Genomic DNA, 17,759 nt, shown 5'->3' with positions numbered 1-17,759 from the left:
TGAAAACACAGTAAGAGGCTCTACAGGTTAGCCATATTGGATTCTGAATTCAGAGTTGTTGTGGTTCCTCCAGGTTTCCTAGTCGGAGTTCCTACTGAACTTGGAATTTCCAACTTCTGAGTAAACGGAACCCACCATAAACTCTGCAAGACGTTGTGACCCTCCAGCTGCAGGATTGATTGGACATCCTTGGCTTATACACATCCTTCCTTCCATTTCAGCTTTTAGAAACTGTCTTTGCTGATGACCATTGTCATATCACAGAAATTTGCAGACAGATTTCATTGGTGTGAAGAACATGGAGGAGCAGAGCTGTTTATGATTGATGACATGCTGGCTGGCAACTGCATGTGCAGACTTGACCCAGACGGTGCAGAAATGTGAGCAAACTACAGTCAATGGACTATATGCACAGAGCCTCCTTTAGAAACTTCCGCAATAATATAAGCCAGCTGAAAAACTATTATTTTTTTTTTTTTTTTTAAATAGCCAAACCACATGAGGGCAGATCCCTTGAGCGCAGCTGATTAAGCTTTGAAGTCATGCTTGAGTGAACAAGAACATTCCAATATACAAATAACATTTCCCTCGATTCCTCCGTCCTCGTTTTCTTTCCTTGGATCCAGGGGCAGATCTAGAAAATTATTTATCGGGTGGCATGAGGTCTATGAGGGGTGGCCACACCCAAGCAAGCGCCCATGCATAGTTTTTGGAGATTTATGGCCTGACATACATAATTATGTTCACAAATATTGCATTACCACAAAGTAGTCACCTATATACTGTTTAAAATAAATAAAAATAAATAACAAGATTTCAATATTCATCATGGCACCAAGTAAAGACACTATATTAAAAACATCAACAGATTCTAAATGAGTCTGAGCTTGTATCACTAAAGAAGATGAGCAGTTTTATTAATATTACATAGGCTACTTCGATGATATAAATCACATGTTTTAGAGCAAGTTAAAGAGCAACAAAAACTTGTTTTTTGCAAACAATTTTTGAGTTTCTGTTATTAACAGAAGTGGGAATGTCTGTGTGTGTTCACCCAGAACATCCTATCAACCACATACTCTAGCAACACCCCAGCAACTGCATAGTAAGAGCCTAGCAACCACCCAGAATCTCCTAGCAACCACCTAGCAACACTTTAGCAATCACCCAGAATATCTATATTCTGTCCTAACTGACCAAAGTTTTTACGTTTTTTAAACAAGTCTTTAAGTTGGCTTTATGAGAAGCCAGCATAAATTTGTTTTTCAAACCTTTCAGTCTAGTTATTGTTTTTCTTAATTGCTAATGCACAATTCATGAAACAATTCAACATTTTCTCACAACTATAAACACAATCTCAAAACTATACAAACCTCAAACTTCCAGGTCAAAATAAAATATTCTAGTCAAAAACATATTCTTGTCTTACAAAATCAAACTTTGGCATCAGATGACACACAAAACGTAACAAATACACAGACTACTACACTGCCCAGTGAACACTAGAGAGATCATATAACACTGTAACAAAAATCTTATCTTATTGTAATTCAGGAATTATTTTGCAGCTACTGCACTATACAAAAATACATTTACAGATGCATATACAGTAAAATACAGCAATTAACTTTTTGAGGATTTTTTTTTTTCCCTCATTTTACTATTATAAATTGAGCATGAGAAAAATAAGTATGAACTTGGTATGCACCACAATACAGTATACTGTCAATTGCAGTAAAAGTAAATTCAGCATTCTCTGCACATTTGGCCAAATTTCATTACAGTATATACAGTACTATAGCAGTGTACTGGTCTTCTGACACAAGACTATATCCCTAAGCAGTCATTTCTCAGTTCTGCAAAAATACAGTAGCTACACATAACAAATGGCTACAAAGAAAGTTGACAATCACAAATAGACCTTTATCCATGATGAAAGTGGAGTGGGCGAGGAATCAGCTCGCCAAACAGTTACGAAAATTAATCTCGGACATATTCGGATGGGATGGGGATTGGGCTATTTCTCACAGGACTTCTGAGTTAGCCGAGAAGCAGTAATTTCCCGATTCACGAACAAATGGAAAAACAATTCGTAAGTGAACTTGGCTGCGCTGTGTTTTTGACTCCCACAGAACCAGTTCATAAGAGTCATTTGTTAATGAAGCTGACTACACTGAGCGTGCTGCGTGCAACCATCATGCACAGTTTATTGAAAGATGTGTTTTCTTGCTATTATTTTGCGTTATGCTGCCTTTTTTAGGTCATCACGTTGCAGTTTTGACTACACTGCTTACATTTATATTTTATTCTGTGATTATTTTGGGGTGGCAGATGGGGTGGCAAAGCTTTTTCTTAGGGTGGCAGTTGCCACCCCATGCCACCCCGGTAGATCCGCCCCTGCTTGCATCCTCTCCTCGCATCCTACAGGGGTGGAGCTGAGACACGAGGAAAGGAAACGAGGATGCACAAATAAGAAATGAGAAGCACCTTCAATTCACCCTACAGAAAATGGTTAATATATGCGAAAATAAATGGTACTCTGCCGCCACCTGCTGGTTATAGTGGTAATTAATGTATTTTTTATTTTTAAATAAAAGTGTTTTCTATTAAATGTTGGATGTCCTACATCTTGAAATGTTTGGTTTTACAAATGGGCACAATCTCAGAAGGATGAACAAATAATGATTGTGCTCATCACATTAAAAATAACATTTGAAGTGCTGGAAAAATGTTGTGCGTGCATGTCTATTTACAGACATAACGTTTCTTATTCAAACGTTCCCATTAGCTTCGTCTTTGCATTAAAATATTATTTACTGCATTAAAATATAAATACAACATTAAAAAGTCAACCATTTATGGTTTTGTGTACAGCGAGTACAGAATGATCAGCTAACAGTTCACCGGAAATAGATTAATAAATAATTCTTAAAGAAAACTAGGAAGTAGCCAACCAGGCATATGGTCAATTGAACGTTGTAGGCTGAATCCCAAATGGCACACTTATGTGCACTTTCGGTCTTGTGGACTTACAATGGCTGCCGCGTGCGAATGTCCCATTCATAATTTTAGGTTTCAGACGGGTGCTCGCGAGGCCCCCTTTGCGGCTGCTATGCGCCCTCGATGCGCACTTCAGCTGAGCCCACAAGTCTGCAAGCTACGCAGAGGACTTTACCCGGCAGTTACAGCGGCATTATGGAAAGTGAGTTTAGAGGAGAATTAGAAATTTGGAAATAAAGGAAAAAATAAAGAATGAAAAGAATGAACAGGAAAGAATTCATCAGTCGGGCCCTAATAGCTATGGAGTGTCTACTGATGAATGTTCATAAAAGAGTTCAAACATTTACGTCAGCAAATTAATTTGGTAATTTGTCAAGCCTTCTATCTTGGGGTTTTATTTTCTTCCAGGAACCATACAGTTGTCATTTCCCAAAAAGATATTAAAGGCATGTTACGCAAAAAAAAAAAAAAAAAAAGAAAAGAAAAGAAAAGAAAAAAGAAAAGAATGCTAGCATAAAAATGGTTGTGTAGGAGGAGAAAAAAATATTAACCAATAATATCCTAGCCTTCATTTCACTATCTAATAAAATCCAGATGGTTACACTCAAGTCTCGCCCAACTGAAGATTCTGTTTTCTTGAACAACAGTGCGGAAGTCCTAGCTGTTTTATGGAGAGCTGAGCTGGATGTAAACAGAATCCTTGATGATGATGAAGACCATGCTGCTGCTGATCTCGGTACTCCTAACTCAGGCTCTTCAGTCCCAGGGCAGACCAGCCACCCAAGATGAGGGTAAGTCTTTTTTGTAGTCCTCTTGTTGTATCATGTAATAAACCATCAATAATAAACGATGTCTCAGACTCAGACATTTTACAATTAAGCTCCCTAAAATAAAAAAAAATAAAAAATTGTAAATTGGCTATATCCTACACTTTAATGTCAGCTTTTTCCACTTAAATCCACTTCTTGTTGCTTATGGTTTCTTTTACCAAAACAGCTCTGATTGTTTTCCACCTTTTGTCTAACCTGAAATTAAACAGGATGTTTTTTGCAACAGTATCTGGTAACACTTTATTTTTATGGTCCCCTAGATATTCTGTTGACTATAAGGATGTTGCACCTACATGACAACTAACTCTCATTAGAGTATTAGTAGACTGTCTGCTTAATATCCGATAACACTTTATTTTGATTCTCCCCAAAAGACATTCTACTGACTATAGGTAACTTTACAACTACATGTCAACTTATTCTACTAACCCTACCATGTCATGATCACGAATTGGAGTGCCCAAGTTAACCACTAGAGGGCACTTCAACATGGACTTTTGTCACCTGTCTGAACTTCATTTCCCATAATTCACCTCCTGGACTCATTATCCTCGTTTCACTGCACTCAGCTGTTTTGTGTTTGATCATTAGTTCTGTCTATTTAGTCTCAGTTGTTTCTGCCTTTATTTGTGGTTTGTTATTTTGTTACTTGCACTTTTGTACCTCTGGCTTTCTGTTTGTGGACTGTTTCTTGGATTTTGACCCTTGCCTGTTTTCTGGATTACGACTTTGGATTGCCCAATAAATGCTGCAACTGGATCCTAACATCTTGTTTTTGTGTGCCACCGTGACAGAACGAACCACCCACTGCAAGGATCCAGCAGCATGAGGGTTCTTCCGCCAGCCACGGGCAGGGAGCATGTGGCTTTGCTTGGGGCGGTGATGGCTCTACGCCAGGAGGGAGAGGAGGTATGGTGCTTTTCCTGGAGGTTTTGGACGGAGGCGGTGGCCCTAAAATATAATGAAGATGCGCTTAAAGAGATTTTTAATAAAGGTCTCGATGATCCTCTGCTGCAGTGGGAGATGGAGGGGCTGCAGGTCTTGAACTTTTGGGGCTTTGTCAAATATCTTGGCCATAGAAGCCAGTGGGCAACACATGCTCAACCAGAGGCCGCTCCAGCCCGTGTGTCTGCTTCAGAGCCCTCTCCAGCCTGCGAGGTCGCTCCCGAATCCACAGAGGAGGAGGGCACGGAGTCATCGCCTCACTCTCGTAAAAGGAGGAAGAGGAGGAGGAGGAAGGCTTCAGTCATCCCTCAAGGTCTGGAGGTCTTCCCAGAGCCTGCTCCAGCCAGGGAATCCGCTCCAGTCATTGAGTCCACTCCAGAGTCCGCTCCAGCCAGTGAGTCCGCTCCAGCCAGGGAATCTGCTCCAGAGCCCGCTCCAGCCAGGGAGTTCGCTTTAGAGTCTGTTCCAGCCTGTGGGTTCACTTCGGTGCCTACAGATCAGGTAGGCACAGAGCCACCGCCTCACCCTCATAAGAGGAGGAAAAGGAGAAGGGCTTCCTCCTTTGGTTTCCCAAGCGCCTTGCCCTGCCGGCGCCAACTAAGCGCCTTTCCCTGCCGGTGCCACCTGAGCTACTTGCCCTGACACCGCCGCCCAGGCCGCCAGCCCTGCCGCCGCCGCCGCCCAAGCCTTCTGCCCTGCCGCCGCCGCCCAAGCCTTCTGCCCTGCCGCCGCCGCCCAAGCCTTCTGCCCTGCCGCCGCCGCCCAAGCCTTCTGCCCTGCCGCCGCCGCCCAAGCCTTCTGCCCTGCCGCCGCCGCCCAAGCCTTCTGCCCTGACGCCGCCGCCCAAGCCTTCTGCCCTGACGCCGCCGCCCAAGCCTTCTGCCCTGACGCCGCCGCCCAGGCCTTCTGCCCTGCCGCCGCTGCCCAGGCCGTCTGAACCGTTGAAACCCGCTTGGTCTGTTCCTCCAGCACCGCCCTGGCACTCAGCCAGGAATCCAGATCTGCTGGAACTCGCCTGGTCAGTTCCTCCAGCGCCGCCCTGGCATTCAGCCAGGACCCCGACCTTCTTAGAGCCCCCGTGGTCTGTTCCTCCGGCTCCTCCCTGGCCTTCAGTCAGGGGCTCTGGTCCTGGACCACCGTCCCTCCCCCTGGTCCTCCTCCAGTCCACCTCCCTCCTGAGCATTGTTTTTGTTTCATGGAGCGTCTGGTAGCCGCTCCGTAAGGAGGGGGTACTGTCATGATCACGAAGTAGAGTGCCCAAGTTAACCACTAGAGGGCACTCCAACATGGACTTTTGTCACCTGTCTGAACTTCATTTCCCATAGTTCACCTCCTGGACTCATTATCATCGTTTCACTGCGCTCAGCTGTTGTGTTTGATCATTAGTTCTGTCTATTTAGTCTCAGTTGTTTCTGCCTTTGTTTGTGGCTTGTTATTTTGTTACGTGCACTTTTGTACCTCTGGCTTTCTGTTTGTGGACTGTTTCTTGGATTTTGACCCTTGCCTGTTTTCTGGATTACGACTTTGGATTGCCCAATAAATGCTGCAACTGGATCCTAACATCTTGTTTTTGTGTGCCACCGTGACATACCACTAACAGTCTACTAATACTCAAATGAGAGTAAGTTGACAAGTTACATAGTCAACAGAATGTCTAAAGGGGACCATCAAAATAAAGGGTAACCAGATTCCTTAATATATGCAGTAATTGACTTCTGTTGTGATTGTCTAACCTCATCTAAATCATTCAAACATCATTAAGATTTCTCAAATACTCAGTAAATTACATAGTAGTTACTACAAGTCTCGTCCTCCCCTTGAAGGTGTTTTTGCTTATCTGTAGGGTGCCAAATGCTATCAGAATTCTGGATTAAGTAACCGATAAACTAGATTGAATAGAAACTCTGTATCAAAAAGTATATAGTATTACTTTTAATCAGACTTCTTTCTATAGACCGAGTGCTTCATTGTTTAACCAGGACAGTTAATTTAGTGCAATTAATTATTTTAAAATGTTCAAAATTGATTTGCATAATTCAAATGTTAATTATACCCCCTAATGTAAATTGATTTTTGAAAGGAATTTTTAGATTATTTTAATAATTCAAGCTTGAATTCTAACAGCCTTAATTATAACACATTTTTATGTATCTTGTTCTTAGTGGTATCCCTGGTTGAGGGGAAAAAAAAAAAAAAAAAAAAGATTTGTTTCTGTTCACTTCAGTTTTTTAACATCATAACATCCTCATTTTATTTTCTGTTCTTGATCAGATGGATTGGATTTCTCAAAAAATGATGATGAAGGTAAGTCTTCCTCAGAAGAAGCCAAATGATGTAGCCAGAAACTACTTTGTGAGTCACTCTTGTCCGGTAAACTCTGGCTCAGATTTTTTTCTCTACTATCCATTTTTTACAAAATTGTTAGGATTGTCCTTTAAAGCAGGAGTTATAGCAGGAAACATTTTGTCTAATAAACCACAAGCATCTTGTAGAATGTACAAATCTTCATTCTTTTGATTGTCTTTGAGTCCCAAAGGTAATATCAAGACAGTCAGAGGGAGCAAAACCAGAATTGGTCCTGATATTGTGCACATCATAGTTTCATTTAGTTTCAAAACAATAGTTTCAAAATGACCAATTTAATTTTCCCCATCTTATTTTCTTTACTTTCTATCTGTTCCTCAGCAATGGCGCCCTACTGGACTCATCCTGAGAAGATGAAGAAGCTATACATGGTTCAAATCAGTCATAACGTAATGTTCTATTGCCAGGCCAAAGGTAACCCTACACCAACGCTCAAGTGGCTCAAGAACGGCAAAGAGTTTACGCGAAAAGGAGCTTTTGGGGTGAGGGCACTAAATGTGCTGTCATCATCTATCAAGTTCTGTCTGAGGTTTAAATGAGAGATTATCTGTCTTAACTCTGTCATACTCTCAAGTATAGCTTGTGTGAAATTAGTCCACTAATCCAGGGCTCATGACATAAGCAATCAAATTCTCTGATCTTTTGACAGGGGTCATTTTTTATTATAAAAATTTATCCTCACAAGCTGCCAAACGACTCATTTTTGCTTCACAATGACACATCAAAGCCTTAACCTTATCAGTTTCTTAGCCCCCCAGCAGTCACCAAAAAGAACAAAAAGCATCAAAGCATTAAACTTGTGGGATGTATTAAGCCTTCTGGGCCCTGTTTACACCTGATATTAAGATGGGTTTTGGTCGATTGGATCACAAGTGGATGACACTTAATACAGGTGTAAACAGGGTCTAAAACTTTTTGAGCTTGTCCACTTTCGACTACTTCAAGAGGTAGTCGAAAATGCATTCAACCTGATTGCTTTAGTAGTATAGATGCTCAGGTGGTCAAATGTGTTCAAACAGCCACTAAAGGCCGTCTCCTTTCCACCTACTGACCTAATGTGTAAACATTATGGAAAGCGAGCTAGCCAGACGGGATTTAAACTTTGCTGAAGACCCAAGTTTGGGTTGAGGACAAAAACATACCATGCACAATGTTCTCTCACCATTCCTGATTTCTAACACACACTGTTGCTGCTCTCAGAGCAGAAACGAAAGCTGCTGCTCTCTGTGTGTTTTTCAGTCGTCTTCAGTGGCATTCAAATGTAAATTGCACAAGCTTACTTTGTCCATTAGATTGAAAGATCTGTAAAACAAACAAACAAAAATACATTTACCTGCCCATAGACCCTCCCTTGAAGAAATCAGGACAGGAGTGGTTAAAAGATCTCATCGACCAAAACACATCTTAATACCAGGTGTAAACAGGGCCATGGTGCCAAACAATAGTTTTATGTGAGGAACAGATCAATATGTAAAAAGATTTGTATTAATCTTCCATTAAGATCCCATTAAGTGTTTGTGATAATGAAATCAGGCAGACTCACATCTGCGGTTCTGTAGGCCAAGAAGCTAACCATATTTTGCCCAGCCATGTCTGAGATTCATTTCATCACAATAACCAGAAGAGCTCTTATGTATCCACATGATAACTGACAAATCAAAATAAAAAATATATAACAACAAATAATAAAAATGTAAAATATGCCTTTAGTCATTCATAGTTCTTATCAGATATGTATCTCTGTTACTGCACAGGTTCTAGTGCACATGTGGATCGTCATAATGACATCGGTGGGACCGTCAGACAAAGGCAACTACACCTGCCTGGCGGAAAACAAATACGGCAGCATCAATCACACCTACCAGCTCGATATAGTTGGTCAGTCATATTTCTTTTCTTCTCTTGCATATTAAAAGTTAGTTTGATGTAAATGTCATCTTCAAGGACAGGCACATGTACTCTGTTGATGGGGTGTGGTATATAATCCATTGCAAATATAAGTGTTTGAAGCGTTTACAGGATAAGGACAGAGTATTTGGAATAAAGTAATTCAAACACATTCTAGACTTGCAAATTTGTACTGTCAAATCCTCCTGAGAAGTTCCTGTTTACGAGTTTAGAGGTTGTAATTGCTGTGTGATGTCATGTGCGTGATTTGCGTTAAAGGGTTATTTCACCCAAAAATGAAAATTCTGTCATTTATTACTCACCCTCATGCCGTTCCACACCCGTAAGACCTTCATTCATCTTCGGAACACAAATTAAGATATTTTAGTTGAAATCCGATGGCTCCGTGAGGCCTTCATAGGGAGCAATGACATTTCCTCTCTCAAGATCCATAAATGTACTAAAAACATATTTAAATCAGTTCATGTGAGTACAGTGGCTCAATATTAATATTATTAAGCAACTAGAATATTTTTGGAGCACCAAAAAAAATAAAAAAATAAATAACGACTTATTTAGTGATGGATCTTGAGAAAGGAAGTGTCATTGCTCCTTATGCAGGCCTCACGGAGCCATTGGATTTCAACTAAAATATCTTAATTTGTGTTCCGAAGATTAACGAAGGTCTTACGGGTGTGGAACAGCATGAGGGTGAGTAATAAATGACAGAATTTTCATTTTTGGGTGAACTAACCCTTTAACTTTGATTTCTTTAGGAGGGGGAAAAAGCTAATTAGAGAAAGGATTATTTTTTTTTAATATTTGTGTGTGTAAATATTTGTGTGTGTGGGCTATTTGTGTGTGTTTGTGTTCTTATAGTTTATGTTCCACAAACATGTATGTAACGGAGCTGATACAGAGCAGGCAACGGCAATAGCGTAGCGAACCCAAGTGCAGATTATTTACAATGAAAATCCAAAAACATAAAACAAACTATAAACAAAATCCAAAGCATGAAACGAACCATAAACAAAAACTTGACTAGACTATAAACAGATCTTGCGCATGGAAACATGGAACAGCAACTTACTTTAATACATGGCCAAATAACATGGCAAACAAAAGGGCTTAAATACATGACTATGGGGATCACATGAAAGAACAGCTGTATCTAATGTTGAAAAGGCAGAAATGTTAGCAGAGGTGTTTGTTAAAGTACACAGTAACAATAACATATCAGACAAATTGAAAATAAGTAGAGAACAAAGTAGTAGTTTTCTCAAAGTAGAAAGGAACATCCAAATATTCTTATGGAGAAAAGGCCGTCTAATGACCATTTTGATGTGGAATTTCCATTACATGAGTTAAAGAGAGCTGTTGGGGGAGTTAAGCATACATCTCCAGGAAAGGATGAGGTGTGATATACAATGATTAAAAATTTATCTGACTTGTCTTTGAATGTTATATTACATCTTTTTAATAAAGTGTGGAGCACAAGGAGACGTCCTTCTTCGTAGAAACATGCGGCTGTTATCCCTGTCTTACAGCCAGCCAAGAACAAGCATAATGTTACAAATTATAGACCTATCACATTAACATTGAATTTATGTAAGTTAATGGAACATGTGATTGTGAGCAGAGCACATTGAACCACATGTTAGAAAGAAAAGGGATTATTTCACCTCAACAGAGTGGCTTTTGTAAAGTACGCAGTACATTAGATGCTGCCTTATGTTTATAGACAGACATAAGAAAGCCTTGAGATAATAAAGAGATGGTAGTAGGCATATTTTTTGATATTGAAAAGCTTATGACATGCTTTGAAAGGAGGGGCTCTTAATAAAGTTGGAACAAATAGGGATTTAAGGCAGAATTTTTAACTGAGTAAAAGAGTTTTTGCTTAATAGAACAGTTCAGGTAAGGGTTGGATCATCATATTCCAGATATGTAAAATAGTGCTCCACAAGGAAGTGTGTGCAGTACAGTTGTTACGAAACTGCTCCCAGACTAAATGAAGATCCGAACGCAGCTTTATTAGAGGGACAATCCAGAAATGTAATCCAAAATACAGGCAATGGGTCAAACACAGGCAATCAGTCCAAATAATCAGGGCAGCAGGGCAGACAGGGAACTCAGGGGCGACCTCTCGTGGTTGTATAAAGGCAGACAGGAAGTTCATTGGTGGTGGCCATGATGGCTGGGAGCTCTGGCATAGCGGTAATCTTGGCCCGAAGACACAAGTGTAGTGACTATCTTGTCTGAAGATACAGGCATAGCGGCCATCTTGTCCGAAGACACAGGTGTAGCGGCCATCTAGTTCAAAGACACAGGCTTGGCGGCCATATTGTGAACAGGCTTGGCAGAAATGACGTGAACAATCTCTGGCTTGACAGGCATGACGTGAACAGTCTCTGGCTTGACAGGCATGACGTGAACAATCTCTGGCTTGACAGGCATGATGTGAACAGTCTCTGGCCTGGCAGGCATGATGTGGAGAGGCTGTGGTGTAGGAACCACAGGACGGGATATAAATCATGATAAATGATGTTTTCCAAAATGCCAAAATAGAAGATCTCTCTATGCACTGTAAACACAAATAACAAATGGGGAACATCAAAAAATTTGATGTAACTGATTATGATTAAGTTCACAATTCCCAATTATGTTCCCAATTTTAAGTATGCAGAACTAGTTGAGTTTGTAGTACTTATGCATGTTAATTGCCCCTAACTTGAAGTGCAGAGTTAGCTAACTCATACATTTTGATAGCAATTAACATAAAATATATAGTTAATTACATTTTTTCGAGTTCTTGCAAATCAAATGAGTTATTTACTTCATTGTAAACCCTAATAAGAAAATTCAGAAAATGCCAACTTGTTATAACACTTACTGACTGAGTACAGCAACTTAAAACATGTAACTTACCTACTGTCAAACCAAGCAGCATACGTCACTTGTCACCATGATGGTATCTCTCCAAAAACCCACGCGCCAGTACCGCATTGGGTTCTCTTTTGCGCTTGAACAGACTGAAACACACAAAACTCCTAACCTGTATGAATTTCTTTGTTCTGCTGAACATAAAAGAAAGATATTTGGAAGAATGTCAGTAACCAAACAGATCTCACGCCCCATTTACTATAATAGTAGGAAAAATAAATTTTAATGGGGGCGAGATCTGTTTCCAATTTTTATTTTTGGGCGAACTATCCCTTTAAATGAGTTAAAAAGTCTTAAATTACAAGAGTTATGAGAACATCAAATGTGTGTCAGATCCATGTCATGTGCTTCAGATCTTAAAATGACAGCAGCCTAATAAACCTGCCGCTGTCTGTCATTAATGTTAATCAAATAACAAAAGACAGAGAAAATCACTTGACTGAATAACTTTTGTAGCTTTAATAAGTATTAATCTATATATTTTGACAGAGCAGGTAAAAAACCAAAACAATATACAATAAGAAAATCCAAAAAAATGGGTAGTCCTGAGGTTCCTATACCTGCACATGTGGAAGGACAAGGTAATGAAATAGTTGCCAAACTGGTCAAACAGACAATCAAACATATGAACACTGAAGTACAAATTCCAATGAGTAAAGCAGAAATAAAAAGAAGAATTCAAGAACATACAGGTGCTGGTCATATAATTAGAATATCATCAAAACTTTATTTCACTAATTCCATTCAAAAAGTGAAACTTGTATATTATATTCATTCATTACACACAGACTGATATATTTCAAATGTTTATTTCTTTTAATTTTGATGATTTTAACTGACAACTAAGGAAAATCCCAAATTCAGTATCTCAGAAAATGAGAATATTACTTAAGACCAATACAAAGAAAGGATTTTTAGAAATCTTGGCCAACTGAAAAGTATGAACATGAAAAGTATAAGCATGTACAGCACTCAATACTTAGTTGGGGCTCCTTTTGCCTGAATTATTGCAGCAATGCGGCGTGGCATGGAGTCGATCAGTCTGTGGCACTGCTCAGGTGTTATGAGAGCCCAGGTTGCTCTGATAGTGGCCTTAAGCTTTTCTGCATTGTTGTGTCTGGCATATCGCATCTTCCTCTTCACAATACCCCATAGATTTTCTATGGGGTTAAGGTCAGGCGAGTTTGCTGGCCAATTAAGAACAGGGATACCATGGTCCTTAAACCAGGTACTGGTAACTTTGGCACTGTGTGCAGGTGCCAAGTCCTGTTGGAAAATGAAATCTGCATCTCCATAAAGTTGGTCAGCAGCAAGAATCATGAAGTGCTCTAAAACTTCCTGGTATATGGCTGCGTTGACCGTGGACCTCAGAAAACACAGTGGACCAACACCAGCAGATGACATGGCACCCCAAACCATCACTGACTGTGGAAACTTTACACTGGACCTCAAGCAACGTGGATTGTGTGCCTCTCCTCTCTTTCTCCAGACTCTGGGACCCTGATTTCCAAAGGAAATGCAAAATTTACTTTCATCAGAGAACATAACTCAGCAGCAGTCCAGTCCTTTTTGTCTTTAGATGCTTCTGACGCTGTTTGTTGTTCAAGAGTGGCTTGACACAAGGAATGCGACAGCTGAAACCCATGTCTTGCATACGTCTGTGCGTAGTGGTTCTTGAAGCACTGACTCCAGCTGCAGTCCACTCTTTGTGAATCTCCCCCACATTTTTGAATGGGTTTTGTTTCACAATCCTCTCCAGGGTGCGGTTATCCCTATTGCTTGGACATTTTTTTTCTACCACATCTTTTCCTTCCCTTCGCCTCTCTATTAATGTGCTTGGACACAGAGCTCTGTGAACAGCCAGCCTCTTTTGCAATGACCTTTTGTGTCTTGCCCTCCTTGTGCAAGGTGTCAATGGTCGTCTTTTGGACAACTGTCAAGTCAGCAGTCTTCCCCATGATTGTGTAGCCTACAGAACTAGACTGAGAGACCATTTAAAGGCCTTTGCAGGTGTTTTGAGTTAATTAGCTGATTAGAGTGTGGCACCAGGTGTCTTCAATATCGAACCTTTTCACAATATTCTCATTTTCTGAGATACTGAATTTGGGATTTTCCTTAGCTGTCAGTTATAATCATCAAAATTAAAAGAAATAAACATTTGAAATATATCAGTCTGTGTGTAATGAATGAATATAATTTTCCCTTTATATAATCTACCTTATGAACTTTCACTTTTTGAATGGAATTAGTGAAATAAATCAACTTTTTGATGATATTCTAATTATATGACCAGCAGAAATTGAAAGATATAGGTTTAATCATTTTTACTCTATCAAATCTATTAAGTTGTGCCTTAGGACAGTCAAGAATACAGAGATAAATACTTTTAGTTATCTCAAAATAACAGGATTAGAAAGTATAATTTATGTATGGCATATGTAACTTTATTTTAACATTATTATTATAATCCCCCCCCATGATTGTTTTTGTTTTTCCTTCCCATTGATGGCGGTACTAGTTGGATTGTCAACCGCCATTAAACCGAACTAGAAGAAGAACATGAAAACCCAAACACAAACGTGACAGCGTATGATGAAGGAATTACAACATAAACATTTACACTTCCTATGTCCCGTAAACCAAATGGTTTAAAAACATACTAAAGTGTGTGTGTGTGTGTGTGTGTGTGTGTGTGTGTGTGTGTGTGTGTGTGTGTGTGTGTATGTTTTTTTTCTTTTTTGAAATTCAAAAAATGCCAAAAGTTTTTTGATTGGTAGGTTTAGGGCTAGCGTAAGGGGATAGAATATACAGTTTGTACAGTACAAAACCCATTACACAAATATCAAGTGTCCATAAACCACATATGCCAGTTGTGTGTGTGTGTGTTTGTGTGTGTGTGATACAGAGCGTTCACCGGACAGGCCGATCCTTCAGGCCGGGTTTCCTGCTAACCGTACAGCAATAGTGGGTAGTGACGTGGAGTTTGATTGTAAAGCCTACAGCAGTGATCTTCTGATTCAGATTCACTGGCTGAAACACGTCGCGGAGAACGGCAGCAGAGTAGACACTAGTGGATCACGTGTTCAGATCTTGAAGGTAAAACTTTTTTAATAGTCTGAGATTGACCTCAGACAAACTGAAGTGTGCTTCAAGGTTGTCAATTACAATGAAAATTCTCATGTTTTTCTACACAAAATAATGTAGTGACACCTCAGAGTTTACAATATTTAATCATCCTACAGTTTGTAAAACTTAAACTGAAATGAAGTGAACTTCTTGTCAAACACTGACAATAGAAGTCTATGGAGCAAACATAAACTAATTGTCCCATAAAGTGGATTTAAACACATTTATTTGTTTCTGTAGTAATTAATGCTGCCACAGATAGCCTACCAGACACAGTTGATAGCGCTTAAGTTGTATCCTGGAATGTTCCTTTAAATAGAAATATCAGAAATCAGTGTTGTCCAAAGTTCCTTACCTTTTCTGTTGCCGATAAAAGTGTCTGCAAATTACTTGTCCATTCTTTAAAGTAACTTCATTAGAGCAGTAATGACGGGTGCCCAACAAGGACACTGGAGTCCAAAAACATCCAAAACATCCTTTCTCCTCTGGTGGGTTTTCCTGGAGCTCTCTGGCTTCATCCTGTGGTTCTTTCCTCTAGACGGCAGTCATCAACACTACAGTTAAGGAGATGGAGGTACTGCAGATCAGGAATGTGTCTTTAGAGGATGCTGGAGAGTACACCTGCTTGGCTGGGAACTCTATCATCGACGTCTCCCGCCAGTCTGCATGGTTGACTGTCTATGAAGGTATCTTCGGTTCTTGTGGTGCTCTTTTTGGTTGACTGCGACCGTTCACACTGTGGTTTGAACACTTTGTGCACTGTAAAAAATAAATAAATAAATAAATAAATAAAAAATCTGGCAGCTGTGGTTGCCAGCGTAAAAAAATGTGGTAGCAACATTAAACCAACCTACTGAAGCACTAATATCTGTTTTGTACCTTTGTAATAGACTGAAAATCACCAAAAACAGATGGTGATGAGAAAGTCACATGATGAATCAAAGGTGTCATGCAAGGAATTCTGTGAATGTCAGTTTGCTGGTTTTCACTGTAAATTACACATGACTTGTTCTTTTTCAGTTCCAAAAATTTTACTGTAAAATTACATTAAATATAAGGTTAGATCTATTAGTTATTCACCGTAAGGAAACTTACTGTTAACTAGCTAACAGGTTTTTACTGGTGTCTTTTACCGTTAAAATCACAGTCATTTTTATAGTGTCCAATAGTTTGATTTTATGGAAGGCACAAGCTATTATGTTTAAGTCATTGTCAGTGCTAGTAAATACTAATTTATACAAGCAATACAGTGGTCTTATACTAGCTATCTACCATTGATTATTTGCTGCATGAAAAAGAAAACAAACCATCTTAGTCAGAAATGATTTGAATTACTTTGTAAAGGTCACTGTAAAAAGTGGTAACCTTCCATTATTAAAGAGCATCTACCTGATTTAACCCATAACAATTGTTTTAGATGTTACCATTTTTATTCAGTGTATGTTTATACTGCAGTTTTGTGAGATGATCCTGCCACTCATGTTTTTTAATGTCTTTTCCTTGTCTTTTTTGAAGTGCCCAGTGCCCAGGACATGATTCCAGCATCATCCTCCAGTCCAGCTGGGCTGGTCCTATGCCTGTCTTCTGTACTGTTACCTGCCCTGTTACTGGTGTTTTCCCCCTTATGGTAGTTTGTGTTCATTTGTTTGTATTTTGAACCAAATAAAGTCCACCATTTCCTCTGCACCTAAAGCCGGGGACACACTTAACAATTGTTAGGCCGAATGTAAATTGATACTCATGACTGATCGTGCTCAAACGTGTCCAGTCAGAGCCAGTTGCATTCAGTCGGCGTTTAAAGTCGGTGTTCAAATTCCATACGTAAGTATTTAAATCTGCTTCAGTCACAGGAAATAATCGCTGTGTGTTGAGCTCAGTCTTAGAATGTTTTAGCTAGTCGTTAAATGTGTGTGTGTGGGGGGGGGGGGGGGGGATCTTTTTCATCAGCAATCTGCATCAGCAAATTATTCGCATAAATTTTAAGCAAACAAGTTTAAGTTTGCTTGTTTATTTACTCATTTACTCATTTTATTTACTCATTAATTCACTTAATTTTATTATCACGGGATATGACGCGGACGATTGTCACAGACACGCCAGGCTCTTCACTCAACCAATCACATTGCACTCCCTCTCCTGAGTGTTAACCAGCAACACCTTACACTCATCAGCACTCATCACCACCGCAGCATAAAAGACACTTCAGAGCACTCAGTCACTGTCTGGTCTCATTAAGATATACTTCCTGTTATGCTTACCATAAAGACTACTTACCTGTTTCCATTGTCTTCCAAGATTCCTCATGTTCTCTGTGTCTTCAGTGAGTTGTCTCCGTGTGTCATCCGTTCCACGCCTGCCCACATCTACGAATCCTGGAGAGAAGATCAAGACAAGTATCACTGCCTTGATAGCCATCTGCTAAGAACTTTATCTGCATTCACTTACCTGCACTCTGCTATAACTCTCTGGTTGTTCAATAAACATCATATACGTTTTACCTGTGTCTCCGTCCCCTTCTGTGTGTAACAACGATATGTGAATCCATCATTTTATGAGCAACTGGTGATAAAGAAAAATGGCATGTCACAATATTGAAAAGATTTCCATTTTAAACCACGAAGGTGAACTAGTGGATATCACACAAACAATGTGAAAACTTTGCAT

General features: G+C 39.7%; 1 protein-coding gene across 2 annotated transcripts; it reads left to right on the top strand.

Moving 5' to 3' along the window:
• The first annotated feature begins 3,541 nt into the window (after positions 1-3,541).
• On the top strand, positions 3,542-17,759 carry LOC125280416 (fibroblast growth factor receptor 1-A-like). Of its 2 annotated transcripts, none has more exons than XM_048210939.1 (8): positions 3,542-3,791; positions 7,047-7,079; positions 7,461-7,621; positions 8,894-9,017; positions 14,875-15,065; positions 15,634-15,781; positions 16,611-16,722; positions 17,417-17,759. In XM_048210939.1, the coding sequence occupies exons 1-8, from the start codon at positions 3,704-3,706 to the stop codon at positions 17,619-17,621; spliced, it is 1,062 nt and encodes a 353-aa protein (XP_048066896.1). In that variant the 5' UTR covers positions 3,542-3,703; the 3' UTR covers positions 17,622-17,759. The 2 variants fall into 2 exon arrangements, with proteins under 2 accessions (XP_048066896.1, XP_048066897.1); XM_048210940.1 differs by having other exon boundaries at positions 3,553-3,791; positions 17,391-17,560.

This window comes from Megalobrama amblycephala, linkage group LG12 (genome assembly GCF_018812025.1).
Source record: "Megalobrama amblycephala isolate DHTTF-2021 linkage group LG12, ASM1881202v1, whole genome shotgun sequence".
Classification (NCBI taxonomy): Eukaryota; Metazoa; Chordata; class Actinopteri; order Cypriniformes; family Xenocyprididae; genus Megalobrama; species Megalobrama amblycephala.
This window is presented reverse-complemented; position numbering and strand designations above follow the sequence as displayed.

Bases quoted from the DNA above. Each gene is read 5' to 3' on its own strand.
- LOC125280416 (XM_048210939.1), top strand. From the start codon at position 3,704: ATGATGATGAAGACCATGCTGCTGCTGATCTCGGTACTCCTAACTCAG. The intron at 3,792-7,046 runs GTAAGTCTTTTT...GTTCTTGATCAG, and splicing joins ACCAGCCACCCAAGATGAGG to ATGGATTGGATTTCTCAAAA. The intron at 7,080-7,460 runs GTAAGTCTTCCT...TCTGTTCCTCAG, and splicing joins CTCAAAAAATGATGATGAAG to CAATGGCGCCCTACTGGACT.